Below are 26,294 nucleotides of genomic sequence, written 5' to 3' on the forward strand. Positions count from 1 at the left end.
CTTACACTGGACAAACTAGAGTGTAGCTTTCAGTGTTAAAGATGCACTGTGTAACTTTATTGTCGGAGAGTCTGCCACTTTATTGTCTCCATGGAGATTATTGCTTTGCCTTGTATGTTCCACAGTATCTCCAGTATCAGTATCCTGCATTTCATCAGTCACAGCCGGTAACTTAACTGTGACTGTCTCTCCACAGATCTGACCTGTAAGTTGGTCTGGTGGAGTCACCTGCTTGTCTCCATGGAGAAGTCTTAACAACTGCATTAAGTAGGGGTATCATTAAGAAGTTGCATACCTCGATGCATAGGCCACGATACGATACATATCCGGTACACTTTTGATTCGATACAATATATTTCAAATCGATTTGATACAGTTCAATAAAAAACAAAGGCTAAATCATGTCTGTGATACTAAAGGTCTTTGTTAAACCACTTCTTGTGCAATGTGAATATGAAATATGCACATTTTAATCATCAAAACAATGAAAATGTCAAATGTGTTGCATAAAACAGTTTCCTTCCACTAAACAAACAACAAAACTGTTGCACTGTAACAAAATAGTTTAGTAAAATATACCAAAAAATACTCAATATCGCATATGAGGATATATCGATACAGGAGCCCACGATATCGATACTGTATCAGCACATTAAATAATACGATATAGTATTATATTTTGATATTTTTACACACCCCTACTCTCCACCAGAAAAGTTACATAGTGTACCTTTAAAGACGCTAGTTTTCAACACTTGAACACAGGCGCGAGTACAAAAAGATATTTAAATCTATTTACAAAAAAGACAGAATAATACAGTTAATTAATAAGTAATTAATAAGTAATAAGTATCATACCAGTATTATAATATGAGCTAGGGCTGTAATGGTTAATCTAATAAATGTGACTAATCAACGATATAAAAATAATTGTAGTCATATTTTGATATTATCTGGCCTATACAGACTCTAAAACACAAATAGAAAGCCGTTCTTTTATAACAAAGACAGTGGCATTACTAAATTAAAATGTGAAAAAAGAAAATTTCTATCAATAATCCAGTTTGTTCATAAATAATCTGTATAGAAGCCTTCATTCATCATATTTTCGTAATGTTAATTTATTTTTATTTGGTTGATAATTTATTTTAAAAGTCCCACTGTACAATAGAAATAATCCTTTGACTTGCCCATGTCCATAATCAAAAAATGAACCGCTGACTAGTCACATTTGAGCGTTTAAAATCTTTCACTTCCTCATTCTCAAACATACTTGAGAGTACACGGAGTATAGCGGGAGTACGTTAGCCTGTATGGTGTTGTGTTTGGGATTAGAGTCTCTGGGTGAAGCTCTGAGCAGCGCCTGGGTCCTGCTCTCGCTGGAACACGAGCCCCAATCGATGTGTTTACAGGCACACAGCTGTAAGACTGCAGCTACTGTTACAGAAGTGGAGCCAAGGGGAGCCTAAAGAGAGGACATGTACGCCCACGAAACAGGAAGTTTGTAGTTTGATTCTAGCAGAGCTGTAGTTGACTAAAGAAATTTAACTAAAGACATCCCCTTTGCAATGTTTAATCAACTAAAAGTGGTTGTGGCATGAAAGATGGTACAAGATCTAAGATTATACAAGGAAAATGAGCTAAATCTGGTCTGTGCAATGCATTTATTTTGCAATGTCCCTGTCAAATAAATCAGAATCAAAACAACATCTTTATAAGTAAAAAGGCAGATTAAACTGTCCCGATCAAATAATAAGTCGACTAATATCATAATGTCAAATTTGGTAGACAGTGGCTAGATTGGTAGATGGCTAGGTAATAGATGGTTTTTCATTCCGCACTCTTCTCTCCAATTTATGTCTCTTTTTTAATTTTAATCTTCATGATTATTTATGTTTTGATTTGTTTTTATTATGATTTTAATGTATTTCTTATTCTGTAAAGCACTTTGAATTACTTTGTGTACGAATTGTGCTCTACAAATAAACTTGCCTTGCCTAGATTCCGTGTTCTTTTCTGTGCAGAATTTGCATGTTTCTCATTGTGTGGTGGAACTCCGGTTTCCCCATCAACCCAAAACAATACCGTCCTACTGAGAAAGTCCTGACCAATTAACACAATTTTAATAACAACACAAGGGAGGCGTTCCCACTTGCACAATCTCCGCATCACATGGAGGACTATACTGAAGCCGGAACTAAACCAAGACTAGACCAGGACTAAACCAGAACTCAAACAGGAACAAATCAAATCTACATTAAGACCTAAACTGGGCTCAAATGAGAACCAAACCAGGACAAGTGTGAACGCTCCCTAAGGGCCTGGCCACACTGCACACGTCAGCAAACACGATGATTTCAAAAGTAAATTTCAAAGCATTAATTGACAGTTTTCTGGACCAGGGCTCTTTCAAATGATACAGAACTGCCCCAGGAACACAATAGATACATGCTGTTTATGTATTTTGATGGGGATTTGCGCCTACGCTTGCAAAGCCCGTCAAAAAATAGGATGGATCTTATGTTTCGGCAGGACATGCGTGCGTAGATTTTGGCATTGGAGCCGCCCTCATTCACTTTTAATGCATTCTAAAAAATACGCGTCCAAAAGTTGCAGTTTTTACATTCGCGTTGGGCCAAATACTCGTGCAGTGTGGCCAGACCCTGAGTCACAGCTGACCTGGGGTACACTGACTTGTGCGAGGCTCCATCGGCCCTTCTGACGACCACCAACTCTTCACTCAAAAACTACATTCACACAGACAAGTGTTTTGCCCAGTGACAAAAAACATGTAAAGGTCGGTACTGGGACTGAACCGCCGACCTTTAAGACAATAACAGAACTGTGTATATTCACCAAACGCAGAGATAGTGAAGGAAGGATTGTACTCACGTAAGAAGTACTCAGAAGGATCGGCCTCGTAGTCCGTCTCCTCTGGGAAGTGGTCTATCTGTTTACACATGCCTTTGAAGTTTCCTGTTTGAAGACACAGAAAAACACACACTTTTACTCATCTCAACAAAACACTGTCACAACATTTCACATTTCAAATTCTTCCCCAACCGATGTGAGTCGGGTTTAGATTAGGAAAATATTATTAAGTTAATCAATGATTGCGATAATTAAGGTCACAATATAATCATAAGAAATAAAATAAAAACAATCGCCAATAAAAAGTTCCATAGTATTTAAAATCCCATCACAGTGTATCTTTAAAAACTTCATTGAACAAAATAATCTTGAACTTGTGATGTTTCTCCAACAGCTACTAAATAAAATATTATATTATGACATATATCTATACAAGTTAGATAAAGTTAGACTAAAGAGTAAAAGTGTAAGAGACAGGAGTCATATCAGGCCGCTTTGAAATGTCGTTTGTTTTCATGGAATAAATTCTGCGAAAGTTAATTCCTGGAAATCCGAACGGTCACAAAAAATCACGTCAGAGTCTCGGAGCTTTTCAACCATTTGACCCATCACTTATGTCTATTCAGTAAAATTATGTAAAAAGGTTCTTTATAATAAAACGTAGAAAAGCTGAATTTGTAATTGCAGGATAAGTATAGTGATCATAATTGTCCAAAGCCTGTCATTTGAAATCTAAGAAAGCCCAAATTTGCATGATATTATCTATGAGTTTGCTATAAAATCTGTTTTTAAAGGTCCTATATTACGCAAAACTTGAATCTATGTTAAAATGTTGTTACCGCCCCCAAAACAGACCCGGAGTTTTGTTTTGTTTCATTCACACGTTTGAATAACTCTTTATTATTAGTCTGTCTACATCTCCAAAGCTCAAAAGGCTCTGTTCCACCTTGTGATGTCATGAAGTGGTAGTTTTCAAGTAAATTTTTTGTCTTTTAGTTCAGTAGAGATTTCAATTCCAGGGCTGAAATTATCCAAATGATTCTATTGAAGGTGTATGAAGTTTAAAAACACAATGGAGCACTTCCTGTATTACCACATGACACAAGGTGGAGTTTTTTTTTCTGTTTGAGAGAAGAATTCAGCCTAATTATGCAAGATTTGTGTGTTAAACATGTGGGAATGAAACGAAAACACAACTCCAGTTATGTTTCTGATGAGGAAATAACAACAATATTATAACATAGATCAGTATCCTGGTAATTAGTCCTGTTTTAGTCCTGGTTCAGTCCTAGTTCAGTCCTGCTTTCAGTCCTTTCCTTCCAGTGGTTTGAGTCAGTTCCTGGTTTAGTCCTGGTTCAGTCCTGGTTTAGTCCTGTCCAGTTTTAGTCCTCCTAGTCCTCAGGCCTGGTTTAGTCCTGAGTCCTGTCCTGGTTCAGTCCTGGGATCAGTCCTGGTTTAGTCCTGTTTCAATCCTGTTTTAGTCCTAGTTCAGTTCTGGTTTAGTCCTGGGACCAGTCCTGGTTCAGTCCTGGTTTAGTCCGTATGCGAAAAACTGAATCATAATCCGTTTTTTAGTTATTTTTTATTTTTCCCCCCATTTTGTTATTTTCAGTTTTATTTTGAAAAATGAATGATGCACGGTTTATCGCATCCCATTGGTCTTCATTCATAAAAACGGCAACGCTAACTGCCTCTCATCTGGCGCACTTTGAACTCTCCTTTGAGCAGGTGTCAATATCAAACCAGGGCTATTCACCACTCCCCCCTCCCCTCGCCGCTTCCCATGATGCCGAGCTGCCAGGACCGCCATCACAAACACCCGGCGCCATAGTGACCCACACCTGTTCGTATAATGGGGGGAGTTAATGATACGCTAATACAGGCCGATTGAACGCACGGGCAGCTGTCTGTTCTCTGTAATGACCAACCCCTGACCCACCTCTGAACCACGCCGTAATAATGAGGCCGCCGCCGCCAAACGGACACTAGAGGGCGCCGCGAGGGGAGGAGCAAGTGGAGGGGATGATCGGTCTAGGTATTGTGGCGAAGCAAGGACTAGATAAGGACTGAACGGGGTCTAAACCAAGTCTAAAGCTGGACCAAACCAAGACTGTAAGAATTAAATCAAGTAAGGGATCCAACCAGGACTAATTCCAGACTAAACCAGGACTGGGCCAGGGCTAAACCATGATTGAACCATCATTAAACCAAGCAAGATCTCAATAACAAAACAAAAAAAAGGAAAGGAGAGGGGAAAGGGAAGTTAGTATGCCAGCAGTTGACAAGTAAGACTGATTCAACCAAGACTAAACCAGGACTAAACCAGAATTAAACCAGGTCCAGAGCAAGGTCTAAATAAGCACTGGAAGTAGTACTACTAAACAAAGATTACACCAGGGCAAAAAATACAGAATAGTGGACAGGGAAAGTGAACTCTAAAGTAAACTAAACTCTCTAACTAAATCTGATGTAAAACCTCAACAGATCTAAACTTGGTCTAAACCAGTGTTTCCCAAAATTTTTCAAACTTTTTTTTTTTCTGGGCACCCATATTTTAAAAGTCACAAACCTTGGCCACCCAAGTCAATAAACATTATTCGTAAATCATAAAATAAAAGTGGATTTGAGCATTATTGAACATTAATGAGAATTTTTTTATTGTTGACTGAGTGATCGTGTCTCTCTGAACAATTAGTATTACTCAAGTTTTAAACAATGAAGAACAGTCACTGAAGCAGCAATAAAAGGATCCATAAGTCGCCTATTTGGACATTAAATGTAGCCCATTTCTTTTTCTTTTCATTCAATTGAATCAGCAATATTGGAACAAAATAGTCAATAAAATAATTACCATACAAAAAGATTACAAATGATACAAAACATGTCTTAACATTTCAACATTTCAAATGACATAGGTGGGATCAGTCTGTGTTTCTGTAGCACGTTCCAGTCCGGGCTGCAGGAGGAGAGCACAACAGATCAGGTGTATAGGTAGAACTGTATATTGTAGACCTACATGCAGATCGTGACAAGGCGACCCAAAAAAATCTCTTGCGACCCACCCGAGGGTTGCGACCCAGTCTTTGGGAAACAACAGTCTAAACCAGACTTAAAACAGGAATAGAAAATTAGTATACTAGTTCTAAACAATTATGAAACCAAAGGAGAACAACAATTTAGATTTTGTATTAACTCTACACTGATCAAATATTTGAACTTTACTTAAATAATTAAAATTTAACCCCCAAAAAATTACATTTCTTCCTCCAAAGTCTGAACTCTGCTCCAAACTTCATGCACATTTGCAGACAGACAAACTGAATAATGACAATAAAAAATGACAATTCAAATCTGATTAAATGCAAAACCCTAATTGTTAAACACACACAAAACTCCTCATACTTCAGTTCGTATGGTGCTTATATTCCCTCCATTCACATGTTCAGCCTGACATTCCCACACTGTACACTGCAATGTGATCTGTAACAGCAGGGGCCCATTGGGGAAACGGCTTCACTTATTATGTTAAAAGATTTATGTGGCACTTAACTGGGGCCTTTCTCTGCCACATGTAACCCCTGAATGTTTTATAACTGTATTTTCATTTGAACAGGACCTGAGAGAGAGGGAGGCCGTAAGGTAAGGGGCAAAGACGGAGAGGTTTTGACAAGTAGAACTGAGCGATTTCGGAAGAGAATCTCATTGTGATTTTTTTGGCAAGTTTTGGGATTTATGTTTTAGTAACAGGATTCTGTTCAAAGGTGAATCGACAAAAGGACTGAAATGTGAAATGACAAACTAATACAAGAATCACGTTTCAGAATATCCGTACAGATCTAAACTACAAGGTTAACCGTTTTTATGCAGAAAAAGATCTAAACCAGGACTAAATCTGAAGCAGCATACACCAGGACTGAACCAAACCAAGACTAAACCAGATCTAAACTAGTGCTAAACCAGATCTAAACCAGGACTGAACCACACAAGGACTAAACCAGGGTTCAACCAGAACTAAAGTAGGTCTAAATCAGGTCCAAACCATGAATAAATCAAGACTAAAATAGGACTGAACCAGACTATACCAGAACTGAACCAAGCTGGGACTAAACCAAGACTAAATTAGGACAAAACCAGGACTAAAATAGGACTGAAACAGACTATACCAAGACTAAACCAGTACTACACTAGGACTACACAGGAATAAACCAGGACTAAATTAGGACTAAACCCGGACTGAACCGAGACTCAACCAGGACTCAACCAAAGCTGAACCAGGACTCAACCAGGACTAAAATAGAACTGAACCAGACTATACCAAGACTAAACCAGTACCAAACCAGGAACTGAACCAGACAACACCAAAACTTAACCAAACCAGGACAAAATCAAGACAAAATCAGGACTAAACCAGGACTGAACCAGAGCTGAACCAGGACTAAACCAGTCTTAAAGAAGGTCTACATCAGGACCAAACCAGGACTAAAACGGCACTGAACCAGACTATATCAAGACTAAACAAGTACTAAACCAGGACTAAACTAGGACTGAACCAAGACTAAACCAGGACTAAACTGAGATTAAACCAGGATTTAACCACCATTAAATTAGGATTAGCACTGAGCCAGTACTAAACCAGAACTGAACTAAACCAGGACTAAACCACTGGTCCGTATCCATGTGCAGACAGAGACTTCTACAAACATGTTCTGAAATGCCTGTGATTCTTGTATTAGTTTATCAGTTGAGTTTTCTCTCAGATGCAAACGCTCCTGGCTGTGTTTGAAAAGTGCTCTAGAAACACAATCCTAATATTATGACACAAATCTCAAATCTACTCACAATGCAACACTTTACAGAAAGACTGGAATCTGATATTTCCTCCCAAACATCTCCACACATAAATGAAGATATTACAGGTCACAATCAGAGCAGATATTAATACACACAAAGAACTACTTTAACTCATAGGTGTGTTATTTTGCAGTTTTAATGTATAATCTGTAATCCGTAATCTGTAATCTGTGTATTTATCATCACATCAAATCAGGACTAAACCAGGACTAAGGTAGGACTGGACCTGACTACACCAGGACTAAACAAGGACTAAACCAGGCCTAAACCAGGTCTTAATCAGGCCTAAACCAGGACTGAACCAGGCCTAAACCAGGACTGAACCGGACAACACCAAAACTTAACCAAACCGGGACAAAATCAAGACTAAATCAGGATTAAACCAGGACTGAACCAGGATTAAATAAGGTCTAAATCAGGACGAAACCAGGATTAAAATAGGACTGAACCAGACTATACCAAGACTAAACCAGGACTAAACATGACTAAACCAGGGCTGAACCAGGACTGAATCAGACTGCACCAAAACTGAACCAAACCAGGACTAAACCAAGACTAAACCAAGACTAAACCAGGACTGAACCAGGACTAAACTAGGACTGAACCTGACTACACCAGGATTGAACTAAAGCAGGGCTAAACCAGGACTGAACCAGGTCTAAACCAGGACTAAACAAGGACTAAACTAGGACTGAATCTGACTACACCTGGACTAAACCAAACCAGGGCTGAACCAGGGTTAAACCAGGACTAAACAAGGACTGAACCAGGTCTAAACCAGGACTAAACTAGGACTGAAACTGACTACACCAGGACTGGATCAGACCAGGACTAAACCAGGACTATACCAGGACTAGATTCACAACTGTTTTTGAAAGAAATATCCAAAGTCATGATGATTTATGATTGACAAACCTTGACCTATCATTATGTATCATAATTTGTTATTTGATTTCCTCTGCAAACTTGCCATATACATCTAGTATCTTCAAGTCATTTCAACTAAGGACAACCAAGTCTCTGGGGTTAAATAATGAAACTACTGTGGAAAACATACATTATTGTATATACTGACAGAGAAGACGTTGAACTTTGTGCCAGTTTTTGTTTCGTGTGGATAGGCCCAGTAATTACAGAGATATGAACCATGCTAACGTGCCCTTCCTGATTCTCTGACAATAAAGTGCTTCATAATTAGATGCAGACAGCACAGAGCAGACTTATTTTGACCTCAAGAGCTGCTTATACAATATATTGGTGCTGGGGCAAGACAATTCTTTTTAAAATCAGGTATAGGCCACTTAAAGATTCTAAATTACACAAAATTATTGCTTTAAACCATGTCATAATGCTGTTACACTATTTTCTGGTCTGTTATAATGTTGTTTCCTCACACGTGTTTGAGTAATCCTTTATTATTAACAGCTACCTTTTACTTTTCATTCAGCACAGATTGACAAAAAGGCTCAAAATATCACCACATGACATTATAAGATGGAACAGAGCGTTTTCAGTTTGAGACAAAAACTCAGCCATAATACGCAAGATTTGTGTGTAAAACGTATAAATGAAACAAAACTCAACTCCAGGTATGTTTGTGATGAGAAAACAACATTAGAACACAGCTCAGAAAAAAGGATAATATGGGCCCTTTGAGTAATTTGATGCGATTTGTGTTGGTACAGCTTTGCCTTCCTCTTGTGCTGGATACTGCAGTGAATCCCACTAATATTGAACACAGTAATAATATCATCCCACACCACTGTTTCAGATCTGACCAGCGCTTCCACATAGGAGGCAGTTTCCATGGCGACTGTGCTATACTCCGCTTAAGCAAAACCGACTTACTATGAGCTACGATTGAAGAATTAAAAAAATAAAAGTTTATGCCCACAAGCTTTATACGAACCCACACAGCACCAGGGACATGACTTTGGAAAGATTTCAGCTTTACCCTAAACTTATTTCTACACTTTTTATCGAGCATGTGACCTCTGTAGAAACTCGAGAATACAACTTTTTGCACTGGCGATAACTTGAAATAGTAAAATGTAAAATGTAGTAGAAGCTCGGGGTGTTTTAGCTTGAGGGAGGATGCCATGTGTGTCAGTGTCACAAAGTTGAAGAGTTTGCTTACTGGTCACTCTCACTTTCTGAAAAATGTTACACAAATTTACACACAAGTTTATAAAGGCATTCAACCACTAAGATGAATAGTTTCAAGTAGTGTCGTAGTACTTGAGACTTTTCTTTTTTATGGAGACTTGCTTTTTTATGGTCTTGGTCTTGTCTCAAAATTGTGCGCATTTGGACTCGGTCTTGTTCAATCTTGATGGTGCTTGGTCACGGTCTTCTCTTGGACTCGAGGTCTGACACTCGTCAAGTGCAGAGGCTGCTAAATATCACTGCAAAACCAAGAAGATAATGTAACTGTAAATGTTATGAACTTGAAAAACCTAATTTGATTAACTTTGAAGTTGTGTTCTGTAAAGTCCCAGTGGAACTCAGATTAAAGAAGTGGTTCTCAAACTGTGGGTGAGGGTCCAAAAAAAGAGTGTTTAAGTGCAGTACAGTTTGTTTGGCCTATTTTAAGCCTAAATTAACATTAACCAGATCAAATGGAGATAGATTTATAAAAAATATTGATATAAATATGCCAAAATAACTGTAAAAAAACAAATAAATCTCAAAAATGACAAAGATGGTCTTGATTTGGTCTCGACCTTTAAAAGTCTTGGTCTTGTCTCGGTCTCGACCCTCAGAGGTCCTGGTCTTGGGACCCTGTGGTCTCGGACTGGTCTTGGTCTTGATTAGTGCGGTCTTGTCTACAACGCTAATTTCAAGGCAAGTAAAAGTACATCCTGTTATTGAATTCTTGGACAATTTACAAAACCATGCCATATGTGTACTTTGATGTTTTTTCCCATAAATTTACTCAAAAGTTAATATTGAAAAATAAAATTATTTTAGTTTTTTCTGCATTTTAAGAAAGCTTTCAAGTAGGTCTGCAAGACTAATAGCAAATGAAACAAAAACATTATTTGAATGGACGTAATTAGCAAATTTCATTTACAAACAACATTTTCTGTCTCCTGTAGCTCTGGTACAAACATGTTCTGAAATATGATTCTTGTATTAGTTTGTCAGTTCATATTTCAGTCTTTTGGCAGTTCTTCTGGTCACGTGATGATTTTTAACTTTTTTTTTTTTCTCAAAAGAGTAAAAATTAAGTTTAATATCATAAATTCAACCAATTATTTAGATCATGCTTGCAGTGCTCTACAAAAAAAAAATGTAAATGGGCAATAAAACATGATTAGAATTTTAGTAGTGCAAAGTTTTAAAGGACCTATACCAGATTTCCCCCCCATATAATAAGGTAATATCAGATTTGCCAGTACAGATATAATTTTAAAGCAGCTCTTAGGACCTAATTGAAACCACTGTGTACTGTCTGCATGTAATTACAGAGTGTTTTTATCCTCTGTGAACCAGGAAGTATGCATAGGTGTTCTTATGGTGATGGCAAAACTCCACTCTGGCCCCTAAAAGTTGTGAAAAGGTAAAAGCACTTACAAAACTCATCGTGGTGAATAATTACGGTGCTCTGAATACATAAGGTAAATGAGGAATAACTTTGGACCACTGCAAACTGTAAATAAATTAGTCCTGTTTTTCATATTTTAAGACAGTAAAAATCAGGTACAACTCATGTGTAGTGAAGTCGACCATCGTCCTCTGTCCTCTGTGCACGGTTGGGTTCATGGGTTGATCTACGCTCTCACCGTCTGCCCCCTGTGTCCAGTTCAGTCTTCACATCCATAAAGCACCACATTACCCCCATCGTGCTCCCGCTCCTGCCCGCACCGAAGCTCTCAGGGCGGGCGCAGGGGCAGGGCAGAGGGGGGTGAATTTATGGAGCTCCAAAGATGCGTCCTAGGATGATTCAGAGGGAGACACAGGATAACAGCTCAGATACTGGAAGGTACCACAAAAATGTACCTTTTAACAAATTGTCAAATTTTAAAGGTGCATTATGTAACTTTTCTGGTGGAGATGTTATTCCTTTGTCTGGAATGTCTCACAGTCTGGTGTTACACCTTTCTATCTTCATGAAGACCAAATCAGACCAAGTTACAAGTCAGATCTGTGTAGAGGCAACCCCGCTCACAACAATGCCTATTTTTTCTAGGTATTTTTGTGCTATAAAACCACTTTTAATTGAATAAATCTAAGGTAGAGCTGTTTATATTCATACCGTGGAACATTCCAGAAACAAGCAGGTGACGGATCCCAGTGGAAAAGTTACACAATGCACCTTTAAAGTACTCTTGGTTTTGTGAATGTATGACTTTATTTATTTGAATTAGCCATAATAGTTTAAGTTTTTGTGTGAATATAGAATATATGTACTGTAAAATATCTGGCTTTTCAAGATAATTCAATATATTTCAATGTCATAAAAGAATAAAGCATGTTTTAAAATGACAAAAAGACAAAAAATACTTTAAAAATGACTAAACTAAATCAGGTTCAAATCAGGACTAGTACAATTTTGCCATATGAGACACGGTGGTTCTCTGAGGTTAAACCACGGCAAAAACTAGGCCAAAATCAAGTCCAAATCAGAGCGAATATGAACTAATTAGTGTCCGAACCATACAGGAACCAAGCCATGTCTGAAGCCTGTGATGCCACCAGGATTACAAGTCAGATCTGAGGAAAGGCGACCCTACTCACAGCAAGAATGCAAGTTGATATTCAAGGTATTTTTGAGTGATAAAACATATAGATACAGATATGTTTAATGCCACGCTATGGAACATTCCAGACAAAGCATTAACTATGGAGACAAGTACTGTAGGTAGACGACCATAAGACTATCAGAAAAGTTACACTGTGCACTTTTAATTCAGATCTGTGAAAAAGACAGCTCACCCTTTATACTTCTAACTCAATAGGGATGTGCAAAATATATATCAATAAACACGCAGGTTATGCCCTCAACATTCCCTCATTGTGTGAAGCTAAGTGGAAGCACTGCTCTGTCTGAAGCTTTGGTAGACTTTAATCTGAGCTTTACTTTTACACAATCTGACCATAAAAAACTGACTTAAGAACTATAAATTAACCTACACCTTGAGAATGTGCAGTGGAATGGCCAATCAAATCGTGGTTCCCAAACACAAACTCACACTAGTGCGATGCAGACAAGTCGATTGGATTTGCATCACAGTTAAATGCACACAGTAAACAGGGAGAATTGTCTTTTCGTCATTTTTGATATGTTAAGTTGTGTATGAGTAGAGAAATGTCTTCTAAAAACTTTGTATTGTAGTGACATTTAGTCTTTTTTTCACATCATTTGACAGTAGGCACAAGTTTTTTTCTGAACATGTAATACTCACTCGCCGACAGCTAACACACACACTGCTAACACACTCTATTTATTAGCAGGAGCTAGTGATACCTGACATAAAACTTTCTTGGGCATCCATATTTTCCCCTAGCCTGATTCATCAGCTGGTTTCACTTCGTAGAAACCATCTGACCTCTCAGTATTAGATTCGTTCGCTCGAAGGTAGGCGGGTACTTTTTATCATTTAACCAATCGCTGCTATTTGGTAGTCACATATGTAATGCTCCACTAACAGGGCTAACTGGTATATTTAGCTTTTCCCAAATCCCGTAGGAAGAAGGACAATAACGTCTTTCCCCTTGATAAAATTTACCAAACATTCTCTTTGTTCCAGCTTTAAATCCTCGATCTCGGGAATCGTTGACAACACTGAATATATCACTCTTCACTGATTGGCTGGTGCCCGAACTTGCACTTTCGGGGTTTTTTGTGAACAGTCTAGTGTATTCTGATTCCTGACCTAGTCGCTGGAGAGAAATGAAATTGAGTGGAGACACTAGGTGGCACCAGCCTGACTAATTTTCCCTAACTGCTGCAATGGAATGAAATCCTTGCTGGGATTTATCCAGTACCGATATTTAATAGAATGCAGGGTTATTCTATACTCTTAAACAAGAATGTTACATGATAAATTACAGTCATAAGCTATCTAGCATTAGCCAACAGTTTGTCAGTTTGTTGCTCTCAGCTTTTTGTCGGGAAAATCAAACACCTAAACAGGATCATAAATGCTCATATTGACATCAGTCTCCTAAAAATTCGCTGTTTAAATCCATTTTGTGTTTTTTCTTGAGTTTTCAGACAGTCTTTTATTATTTTGTTTTTCCCTAGTGTGCATTGTGTCTCCATGGTAACTCCTAAACTTTCCACCATTACTATCAATAGCGCTGCTTGAGAACCGTCATCCATTCTTGTGTATGCGCGTTGGTCTCATCACCGCGGCGACCCTGGTCTGTTCGTGCTTTTAGGCAGAAGAATCAAGACAAACGCTCATTTGGCTCGTGCCCTCTTTCTCAAAATAGAAAGGCACCTGAGGCTGGGGACGCTGTGCAATTTTCACCCAAAAATTCAACCATTAACTCACACCGCAGGTCTCCCTCTGTCCCAAATCAGGAGCCTTCTTCACACTTTTAACATCAGAACTAGTCCAACAGAGGATGAAGAATGACAACGTGTATGCAAGAGGCTACAAGACTGACAAAAACATATATTAGAGTATTTAAAGGTCACACATTTTACAAAATGGATTCTTGTGAACTCTGAGTCATGTTATAATGTTGTTACATCATCAGAAACATACCTGGAGTTGTGTTTTGTTTCATTCACACATATTTGAGCAAACCTTTATTATTCTGTCTACCTTTTGTTCAGTAGAGATTGGAAATTCTGTTCCACCTTGTGATGTCATGTGGTGATACCGGAAGTGCTTCACTGTGTTTTTCAACTCCATATGCCATCACCAGAATCATTTGGATGTTTTCAGCTCTGGAATTGCCAATCTCTTCTGAACTAAAAATAAAAGTAGCTGTTAACCTGAAAACTACTGCTTCATGACATCACAAAGTGCAACAGACCATTTTGAGCTTTGGAAACACTTAGGGTGTAACTGTAAATAAAAATCATGGTCCGGTATGTACCTTGGTTTTGGAGTCATGGTTCGGTTCATCATGCACAGTATGGTAACAAAATGCAAAACCATTTACTGGTTGTTTATTTGTGTGTTTATTAAACCAACAATTATAACATTATACAAACTAGAAAATAAAACAAATGCAAAGTGCTGCTTGGTAATACTCATGATTTAAATAAAATATTCTTAAATAAGCAACAATTGTATGAAATAATATAAAAAATAAATTCATTGTAAACAGTAAACTACATTTTTCAAAAAGTAAAGTGCAGCACTAACAGTTCCAGCATGAAGTTTTACTCAATTTTCATATTTTTGAAAAAATGACTTGTCCATGTTTTTTGCGGTAAGTGCAGATCTGCTGCAGTTACAATGTCCCCAGTGATTGAAAATACACTTTCACTAGGGACAGAGGTTGCGGGTATTGGGGGAAAGGCGAAAGTGAGGACCGAGGCACGATGACCGTAGTTTTGTGAGGATTCACATGGTTTGGAGGGACGTAGTCAAGGCGGGGAGGCAATTGTTGCTGTCAAGGCGGCCGCCCTAACTATAAAGCACTGAGGGAAACACTGCCACCCCAATCACAGACGAGTTCCCTTGTGAATATTAAAGAGCTGAGTCTTCCGTGTAGCTGCACATGTAGTGGCAGAATGTAAACACAAAAATTGCATGAAATCACTGAATCAAACGTCCCGTACCAAAATTGTTCAGCACAAATACATGTACCATTACACCCCTAATAGAAAGACTAATAATAAAGGATTACACAAATTACACAATTACAAAACACAACTCCAGGTATGTTTTTTGTGAGGCAACACTATTATAACAAAACTTAAAGCTCACAAGAGTCAAATTTGTGAACTATAGGGCATTTAAATGGTTTTAAAGGTGGTCAATATATCATTTACAATATTTTCAAAGTAATTTTTTGTTGTTTTTTTACTAATTGGAGTACATCTGTATTATCTATCCATGGTTTTCAATATGCTACAAAATTAGGATCACTGCCATAACAACAGACATTACAATTTTACAGCAAAATTACATCTTTTGAATGTGAAAAATCCCTCAAAATGTTGCATATAACAGGAAGCCAACACTACTCAGCCCCTGTACAATACACAAATCACTGGAACTTGTATTACAATATTCCCAATCCATTCTCAGTTTATTTACATAACATGGAGCATGCACAGAGATAAATCCATACAGTAAATATAAGGCTAACCGCGTTCAGGAGATGTCGATGGGTCAGATCAGAGCTGAGAGCGTCTGACCTACAACCCACGATTACATCACTATTACATAAAGACCGATCAATATCACTTATTAAACTCTCATTGGGAGTTATCAAATGACAGAGAGAGGGAGAGTGAGAGAGGGGTAGAGGTGTCCATGGAGATGCTATTGCTTTGCTTAGAAAGTTTCACAGTGTGGCATTAGAACAGAGACACTCCCAATGAGAGTTTAATATTACTTATTAAACTGTCATTGGGCGATATCAAATGACAGAGAGAGGGAAAGGAGGTTACAGGTTAGATCTGTGGAGAGGAAGCAAGATTGTATATTTATGTTTTTTATCTTTTAAGAATAACATTTTATGAGGAACCCATCACTTTTTATTGTGCCAACAGAGTAAAGTATACTTTATTGTCCCCATAGGTAAATTACTGTCCAAATGCATAATGTAGTTATAAGTTAAGATAAATATGCATAATTTAACTCTCATGAGAACTTCTTTGCTTGGAATGTTCCACAATACGGTATAACATTTTTTCGCATACCTTGAAAAACAGGTGTTCTTACTGTGAGAGGGATCGCATCTCCACAGATCTGACCTGTAACTTCACTTGCTTGTAGGAAGGTAAGATTAACGATCCCATACTGAACATTATGCCAAGCAAGCAAAGCAATGACAGACACGCCATCAGAAAAGTTCCACAGTACACCTTTAAAGCGCCCATATTACACTACTTTCTGTTCCCTCATCACAAACATACCTGGAGTTGTGTTCTATTTCATTCACACATTTAACACACAAACCCTTCATATTTAGGCTGAGTTCTTCTCTCAAACAGAAAACACTCTGTCCCACCTTGTGATGTCAAGTGGTAATACAGGAAGTACTTCACTGTGTTTTTAAACTCCATACACCTTCACAAGAATCATTTGGATAATTTCAGACCTGGAATCGGCACTCTCTATTGAACAAATGTAAAATGGAGTTATTAACTTGAAAACGACAGCTTCATGACTAGAGCTGGGTATCATTAAGAAGTTGCCGATACGATACATACCTCGATACAGTGCACTTTTGATTTGATACAGTATGTTTCAAATCGATTCACTACAGTTCAATAAAAAATAAAGGTTTAATTATGGCTGTTATAGTAAAAGTCTTTGTCAAACCATTACTTGTGCAAAGTTCATATGAAACACAAACATTTTAATCATCAAAAGCAGTGAAAATGTCAAATGTGTTGCATAAATGAGTTTCCTTCCACTAAACAAGCAACAAAACTATAGCACTGTAACAAAATAATTTAGTAAAATACACCAAAAAATATTCTTGCCGATATGTCGATACAGCAGCCCACGATATTAATACTGTATCATCACATTAAATGATACAATATATTGATATTTTTGTATATCCCAGTTCATGACATCACTAGATGGAAAGATGCATTTTGAGTGTTGGAGATGTAAACAGACTAATAAACCAGAATTACTCAAAAATGTGCAAATAAAACAAAGCACAACTCCGGGTCTGTTTTTTGACAACATAACAACATTCTAACAGGACTTAAAGCTCACAAGAGTAATTTTTGCGTAATATACTGTAGGATCTTTAAGGACTTTCTATATATTTTTTGATTTGAGTCTGTCTGCTTCACACAGGTAGATGAGGCACAGCGGTGGTGTAATCCTGGCCCGTCGCTGGAGGAGAGACACGGGGCCATCCTCTGCCCACACGCGCAGGTTTGATGAGGCACCAACAGGAGAGGTGCATGCTGGGATATGGGGGTGTCTGGAGGGGGGAGGGGCAGATGGAGGGGGGGTCACTGAGTGGGTGGCGCTTTTGAAAAAAACACAGAGAAACAGTCAACGGTGGGAACCCTCTCCTGATTCATGGGTGGGCGGCCTCTGCGCTGGCTTTGAGAGCATGAGATGATGAGTGGCTACATGCTAACGGCTACGGCTGTATACAGAACCGCTATTGGAAAAAGCAATACGTAATATGGTGGACAAAAGTATGGAAAAAGTATAAGAGCACATAGACTAGAATACACCCATGGACCAATATTGAACCTACCTGGACCACTGAGGATTACACAGATATGTTATTATGAAAGAAAGTATGATGATTTACTGTTGAAAATCACATTCTATTGTCATAAGAAAAAGTGTTTTTATTATCACTGTGGTATCAGAATCCGAAATGAGTATAAAGTAGGGTGCCCAGACGTCCCTATTTACCCAGGACGGTCCCAGTTTTGAGCCCTGTGTCCCCTGTCCCAGCAGATTTATCCAAAACCACAGATTTGTCCCAGTTTCATACAAGAAATGTTCAAGGTTTCTCTATTTTTGACCAATCTGATCCCTTCCAACAGTAAAGACAGACATAAATTGACATTTGCTAAGGTAAAATACAGAAAAGCTGCTTAAAAATGACCAAAACACAAAGAAAATGTGACTATACTGACTCACATTAGTGCTGAGTGTGTAACAATTTTCTTTAATTACGCACTTGTTTCACAATTTTATTATTACTAACCAACCCAAACAGTTTTTTATTTTGAAAATCTGGTCAACCTATTATAAAGTCTCTTCTTTAGTACTGAAATCAAGTTTGAAATGTTAGTATCATAACAGCATTAACACATAGATTTCAATGCTGCACTTGGATCCCAATAAGGGCCAAAAATCAATAGAAAATGAATTGAAAGACAAATGACTGCAATGAGCTGTTGTACTTTGCAAAGAAGAAAAAATTCCATAGTCTTGTATTCATGAGTTTCAGAATGAGGACAAATTACAACTGTTGCCATAGCGATTAACAATTTAAAACTACATCTTTTATCTTTTGTATGGAAAAAAGTAGTCAAAATGTTTAGTTTAGTAGCCTGATTCATCAGCCGGTTTCACTTCATGGAAACTGTCTGACCTCTCAGCATTAGGATTCATTTGCTCGATGGTAGGCGGGTACTTTTTTTATTTAACCAATCAGTGTTATTTGGTCGTGATGTATGTAATGCACCGCTAACGGGGCCAACTGGTATATTAAGCTTTTCCCAAATCTCGTAAAAAGAAGAGCAATAAAATTTTTCCACTTGATAAAATTCACCAAACATTCTCTTTGTTCCGGCTTTAAATCCTTGATCTCAGGAATCGTTGCCAACACAGAATATATGGCTCTTCGCTGATTGTCTGGTGCCTGAACTCGCACTTCTGGGGTTCTTGTATTCCGATTCCTGACCTAGTCGCTGGAGAGAAATTAAATTGAGTGGAGGCACTAGGTGGCGCCAGCCTGACTAATAGTTTAGACCGCTAGAAACATTCTTATAAGTTTGGTATAGTCCATATTTCAGTTTCAGTTGTTATTGCTTTGTCTGGAATGTTCCACAGTATGGCATTAAGCTAATCTTTACGACGAGCAAGATGTCAACAGGCCATGTAAGAGGTCAGATCTGTGGAGAGGCGATGACACTCACAGTATAAGAATGTGTACTTCTTGCAGATTTTTATTTCAGTGACAAAAACACCCTTACTTGAACAAATGCTAGAAGAGACTTAATGCCATAGCAAGGAACATTCTACGCAAAGCATTAACATCTCCATGGAGACAACCAGAAAGCAGAGCCTCCACAAGTAAAGTTACATAATGCATTTTTAAATATACTACTACAGCCATATCCTTTTATTATTTCTTAATGTACTGTCTGAATATTGGTAAATGATACTTTGTCATATTGTAGTTTTATGATCCTTCTACTGCTCATCACCCTTGTTGCAACTTGGATAACGTCGCCATGGAGACAGGAAGTGAACAGGAAGTACAAGATGACATAACGTGACGAATCCGGCAGAGTATTTTTATTTATTTTTTACCTCTGCTCGGACTGTGACACAGCAGGTTAGCATTAGTCAGCTCACGCTAACAGGAAAGAGGTGGGAATCCAGTGAATACAAAAAATATTAAATCATCAATGAAAGAGCTGCTAAACTATACCAAATTCAGTCGGTAAGAAATAAAGAAATGAGTAATTTTTTGTATTAAATCCCAGTAAGATCGTATTTGTGTGTTCAAGTACAATATCCATGGACCTAAAATATCTGTAAACTAAAATGTTATAATACTAAAAAAGTAAAATTATGCAAAATTGACTCTTGTGAGCTTTACGTTATAAAAACAAACAGACCTGGAGTTGTGTTTTGTTTCATTCACATGTTTGAGTAACCCTGCATTATTAGTCTGTCTACCTCTCCAAAGCTCAAAATGTTCTGTTCCACCTGGTGATGTCATGAGGTAATATAAGGAATGGTCATGGAGTAAGAACGCTTTCAGAAATATTTGCGTGCATAGGATAGAAATCCGAGGATATTTGTCTGTAGTTGAGCATAAAATAAATATTCGTAAACTCTCGAATGAGTCCAATCGTACATAAAATGGGTTGTGTGTAATTTATCCATCAGAATACGAATTGAAAAGTTCCAACGTCAAGAATTACAATCACAAAATGAAAATGTAGGAATACGCTTTCTTCAGTACGAATATGAATTCACAGATACAACTCTACTGTCAGTTCTGGTTTAGTCCTGGTTTAGATCTGGTTTAGTCCTGATTCAGTCCTGGGGTCGGTCCTGGTTTAGTCCTGTTTTAGTCCTGGTTCAGTCCTTCAGTCCTGGTTCAGTCCTGGATCAGTCTTGGTTTAGTTCTAGTTCAGTCCTAATTCAGCCCTGGTTCAGTCCAGGGATCAGTCCTGGTTTAGTCCTGGTTTAATCCTGGTTCAGCCCGTATGTGGCGCAAAAGTCAGGCATCTTGATCAATGTTTGTTCTGCTCAATAAATAAAGCCTGTGAAGTGGTAACGTATTTTTGACAGTCGAGTCACGTCTGTGAATTCGTATTCGTACTGAAGAAAGTGCAATCATAAATTATTTTCATTTCGTGATTGTAATTCTTGATGTCGTAACTTTTCAATTCATATTCTGATGGATAAAATACACACAACCCATTTTATGTACGACTGGACTCATTCGAGAGATTACGAATATTTATTTTATGCTGCAGACAAATATGCACGATTTCTATCCTATGCACACGAATATTTCTAAAAGCTTTCTTACTCCATGAATGGTCCACTGTGTTTTTAAACTCCATACACGTTCACTAGAATCATTTGGGTGATTTCAGCTCTGGAATTGCAAATCTCAACTGAACTCAAGGTAAAAAGTAGCTGTAAACTTGAAAACTACCACTACATGACATCACAAGGTGGACAGAGTATTTTGAGCTGACAGACTAATAATAAAAGATTACTCAAACACGTGTGAATGAACTAAAACACAACTCTGAGTATACTGCATGCTAGTGAACTGAATGCCGTGCTGTGGGACATTCAAGGTAAAGCAGTAACACCTCCATGGAGACAAGGAGGTGGCAGAAAAGTTACCTATTGCACCTTTAAGTGTAAATTACATTAGATTTTCTCACTGTGTCGTCGCTGTGATCTGTGGGATTATTCTTTGCGCATTCTTAACTCGTTCTGATGATTAAGTCACAATATTTTCTGCACTTGCTCTCAGGTAACTCACAGTGTCCTTTCAGGTCAAACGCATAAACCACGACTCCTTCCTCCGTATGAAGATTTACAGCTCCTATGGGTCATTTAGCCACACAAATGAGCTCAAATCATGATCTTTGACTTCTGCTTACAGTTTCTCATATGCTCAAGGGAGGGATCCTCATGGGCATACTGTATCTACCAATATTCAGAATAGGCGATGTCTATGCTAAGTGCCCCAAAATTAAAGCTGCACTATGTAACTTTTCACAAACATCACTGCAAAGAACAAAATAAAGCCAAGTTAAGATGACTTGAATTCAGAAAGTTTTATCGTGATTTGAGTAAATTTCACTTAACAAGTAAAATTATCTGCCAATGAAACAAGACTTTTTGTACTTTAAATATGAAAATACATCTTGCTTATACTTTTAATAAAAAAACAACTTTTTGCAGTCAAAATAAGAAAATCTAATGTTGCTTATATTAAGAAAAACACACCTTTTCCATTGGTAGTGGTATTTTACTTGTCAAGTTGAATTGACTCAAGTAAAGTAAAATGTTTTTAATTTAAGTCATTTTAACTTACCTAGGTATTATTTTGTCAACAATTTTCCACAATACACAAACAAAAATTCTACTAATATGGGTTTTTCCATGGTCAGTGCATGAAATTGAGAAGAAAACAATGGCCGATCAGCTCTGTTTTTGGGCTGATATTTTTTTTGGCAGATTTTGATCATTTTCTCCAAATTATGCAATTTAAATTTACCACAAATTCATGTAAAGCCTTTTTTTTTAACCTCAAACCTTTTTAGAGAGCTGTATAGTCAGTTTGTGCAGTGACCTCTTCGCGTTAAGGTGTTCAGACGTTTATTCTTGCAGCAGTCTAAAAAATATCCAGTGGAACATTTGGAGACAAGAAGGTTTCAAATCCTCCACCTAAAACTCAAAACCTAAAACCGTAGTGTCCATTTAAGTTAATTTTTGTAAAAACCTGTTTGCATAATAGAGCTGGAGATTTCTTTGATACAGGAAATGCTCCACTGTGTTTTTAAACTCCATACACCTTCGCTACAATCATTTGGTGGATTTCAGACCTGGAATTGCTCATCTCTACTGAACTAAAAATAAAGGTAAAGCTGTTAACTTGAAATTTACCTCTACATGACATCCCAAGGTGGAACAGAGCATTTTGAGCTTTGGAGATGTAAATGGACTAATAATAAAGGATTACTCAAACATGTGAATGAAACAAAACACAACTCTGAGTATATTTTTGATGAGGTAACAGCGAAAAGAATCAATTGTGTGTAATATGGGAACTTTAACAATTTATTTTACCCTATACTTTACCCTATTATTTCCTTGTTTAAAAGAAAGCCATACTGTGGGACTTTCAAGGTAAAGCAATAACATCTCCATGGAGACAAGTAGCTGGCAGAAATGTTACCTATTGAAACTAAAACCTAAAACCTAAAAACATAGTGTCCAATTAAGTTTACTTTTGTAATAAACTGTTTGCATAGTAGAGCTGGGGATTTCTTTTTTACTAAATCAACTATCAATTATTTAAAAATTGGGAATGATATATTTGATGTTTTTAATTAAGCCAACCCTCCGTCATGTGGTTTGGAGCAAAAAATATACCTGAAAAATATGTATTTGTTATAATAAATGTGAATCTACAGCTACATCTTTAGCTGCATTTCTCTTCTATTTCCATCTTCTATCACTCACTCCGATGCACCGAGATCAAACTAATTACACACGGACACACACAGAGACCGATATCGATACGTGAAAAGATCCCCCGATATCGATATTAGCACCGATATATTGTGCGTCCCTATAATACTTGCTCGGGAAGATACAATATGGGAGTGGGAATGTCCCTGGGGAATGAATGTATAATGTGTTAAGGCATGTTCCCGCCTGACATTTCCCATAATGCACAGCGGTGGTGACACAAGGCCTAATCGGCAAATTCATCTTCATAATCACGCCCCATTCTTCCATATAATCGCTGTATTCATCTTGGTAACGACCCTGTGAACAAAGCCATAGGTGTGTAGGTATGGAGCATGTGTCGCCAACAGAGATACAAAACACTGGTCTAACACGACTGAGGGGGCCTGAGATTTTAAAACTTATATCAGGTTATTCATCTTTGTTTCAAAATTATGATCGACTTATTAGTTCTGAGACTGCTTAATTCTAATCTCGAGGTAATTTATTTTAAGATAACTTGTCAAGTAAAATGATCTTGTTGCATGGACAGCTCATTTCACTACTTTTAAGTCATTTTCTAATCGATTTAAGTGTTTATAGCTTCAATTTTGGCCAAGCGTTTTTGCAGTGTGGGGTTCTATAATGTTCACTGCAAAAAACAATATTTAGGTAAGTTAAAATGACTTAAATTAAGAACATTTTACTTTATTTGAGTCTATTCAACTTGACAAGTAAAATTATCTACCAATAGAATAGGTGTGTTTTTCTTAATTCAAGCAACATTCAATTTTGTGTCTTATTTTAAGAGCAAAAAGTTGTTGTTTTATTTAACAACTTAACTTTCTTAAGTGTACCAGGATGTATTTTCACATTTTAAGTACAAAAAGTCTTGTTCCATTGGCAGATAATTTATACTTGTTGAGTGAAATTTACTTAAATCTTGGTCAAACTGTATTAATTCAAGTGATCTTAACTTGGTTAAATTTTTGTTTTTGTGGTGTTTATTTTAACCTGGAATTCAAATTTTGTTGTAGTCTTTTGATTAAAATTATGTTTTGTTAAAAATTTCGTCCAATAGTTGTTTGCTTCATGGGACATGTATAGATGTGTTCTTTGGATGCTGAGTTTGTTTCTGGTTGTCTGGTTTGGAGCTCTAGGATTGAAAAGCGGAACATGGACGTTTTATTTGAAGACAATATCTAAAATAAGTCAAACTTTAAAACAAAAATTATAACGTGACACAAATACTAGGAGTACAGATATATCCTAAAAACAGCTCTTAGGGTCAAAATGAGACCACTGTGTGCTGTCTGCGTCTAACTATAAACTATTTTTTATCTTCTGCAAACCAGGCTAATTGTTCTTAAGTTGTCCTTGCAAAGCTTTGGCCTCTGAAATCTGTGAAACGTGCTTGTTATTTCATCACAATTAATCATTAGGAGGCTATGAAAGCGTTAGGAAAGTTAGGAATAACTCAGAATGACTGAACCATTTAAAAGTGCATTGTGTAACTTTTCTGGTGGATGGTCCGTCAAATGCTTTCAGAGGTGTTACTGCTGGAATGTTTCACAGTATGGCATTAAACCTTTCTATCTTCATGGAGACCAGATCAGACCAAGTTACAGGTCAGATCTGTGGAGAGGCAAACCCGCTCACAGTCAGAATGCCTGTTTTTGTAGGTATTTTTGAGCTATAAAACCACCTGCAATTGAATAAATGTAAGATAGAGCTGTTTAATGTTGTACTGTGGAACATTCCAGAGCAATTGTATATCCATTTAAAACAAGCCATCTTAAAAGTGACATAGTGCACCTTTAAAGTAGTTCGTCAGGTTTTTAAGACACCTTTAATATTCCATGATTTGAGCCTGAGTAGTTCTACTTTGGCATTTCCTCATTAGACCTCGACCTGTGACAGCCCGAGAACTGTCCATCTGTTTTTCAGCTCTAACCGAATGCATAAATAAACAAAGCATTTCTTAAAAGCTCCTCTCCGCAGGTGAAACTTGAATGACAATAGGCGACCTCAGAGCCGCTCCAGTGTCCCTCTCTCTCCTTTCATGTCAGAATAAGACGTGGCCTGCGCCCTCTCCGGTGCAGGGGAGGTTTGAGTTAGCTCCAGGAGAGAGGGGACGCTGGACAGACGGCTCCTCCGCAGACGTGAGACCAAACTGGGTCAAGGTGAGGGGCCCGCTGGAGCTCACCATCTGGAGCTCATCTCAACCCAAACACTCAGACACTCAAACGCAAGCTGCTTCACTTCAGCTTAAAGAAAAGAGATGAACGCAGAGTGTATAGGAATGTATGACAGGTAAAGATAAAAATAGACTTTGAATATGTTTACTTGTTTAATGTACATATAGGCTAAGAAGAGACAAGTTCTGTACAAGTTCTAGAAGACAGGTCGTGTTTTGTTTTAGTTTTAAAGGTGCACCGTGTAAACCTTCCTGAGAGATAACTTCTTGTGTCCATAAAGATGTTATTGCGTTGCCTGGAATGTTCCACAGTATGATATTAAAACTCATCTACCTGAATAGAGACAAACCAATTGAGTATTCATATATATAAAGTTTCATAGTCCAAATTTACACTAAAACATGTGGATCAAAGTTTTAGATTTTGTTAACTGAAAACATCTTTTGCTTATTGAACTGTACATGTATAACCAGGCTGAGTCCACCTAGTCCCTCCGCTCAATTTCATTTCTCTCCAGCGACTAAGTCAGAAATTGGAATACACTAGACGGTTTACAAGAACCCCAGAAGTTGTAGACCGCACACGGGCCAATCAATGAAGAATTGTGAAGCCATAACGTCAAACTCAAGCGCCTGTCTGTGTCCCTTTTGTGGTACAGCACAACAGTAAACAAAGCGGTCAAGATGGATGTAGATGAAGACAGACATTCTGTTGGTAACAATTCCCGAGATCGAGGATTTAAAGCCGGAACAAAGAGAACACTTGGTGAATTTTATCAAGGCGAAAGACGTCATTGCTCTTCTTCCTA

General features: G+C 37.7%; 1 protein-coding gene across 1 annotated transcript in view; it reads right to left on the minus strand.

Moving 5' to 3' along the window:
- Window positions 1–26,294, minus strand: part of cacng2a (calcium channel, voltage-dependent, gamma subunit 2a) — a 123,373-nt gene that overhangs the window by 39,476 nt on the left and 57,603 nt on the right. The window contains exon 2 of the mRNA XM_020933232.1: window positions 2,893–2,976. Within this exon, the coding sequence (XP_020788891.1) occupies window positions 2,893–2,976 (84 nt within the window). The remainder of the gene's footprint in view (window positions 1–2,892; window positions 2,977–26,294) is intronic.

The sequence above is a fragment of the Boleophthalmus pectinirostris genome, unplaced genomic scaffold (genome assembly GCF_026225935.1).
Source record: "Boleophthalmus pectinirostris isolate CB_2022bp ecotype Guang Dong unplaced genomic scaffold, ASM2622593v1 HiC_scaffold_17, whole genome shotgun sequence".
Classification (NCBI taxonomy): domain Eukaryota; kingdom Metazoa; phylum Chordata; class Actinopteri; order Gobiiformes; family Gobiidae; genus Boleophthalmus; species Boleophthalmus pectinirostris.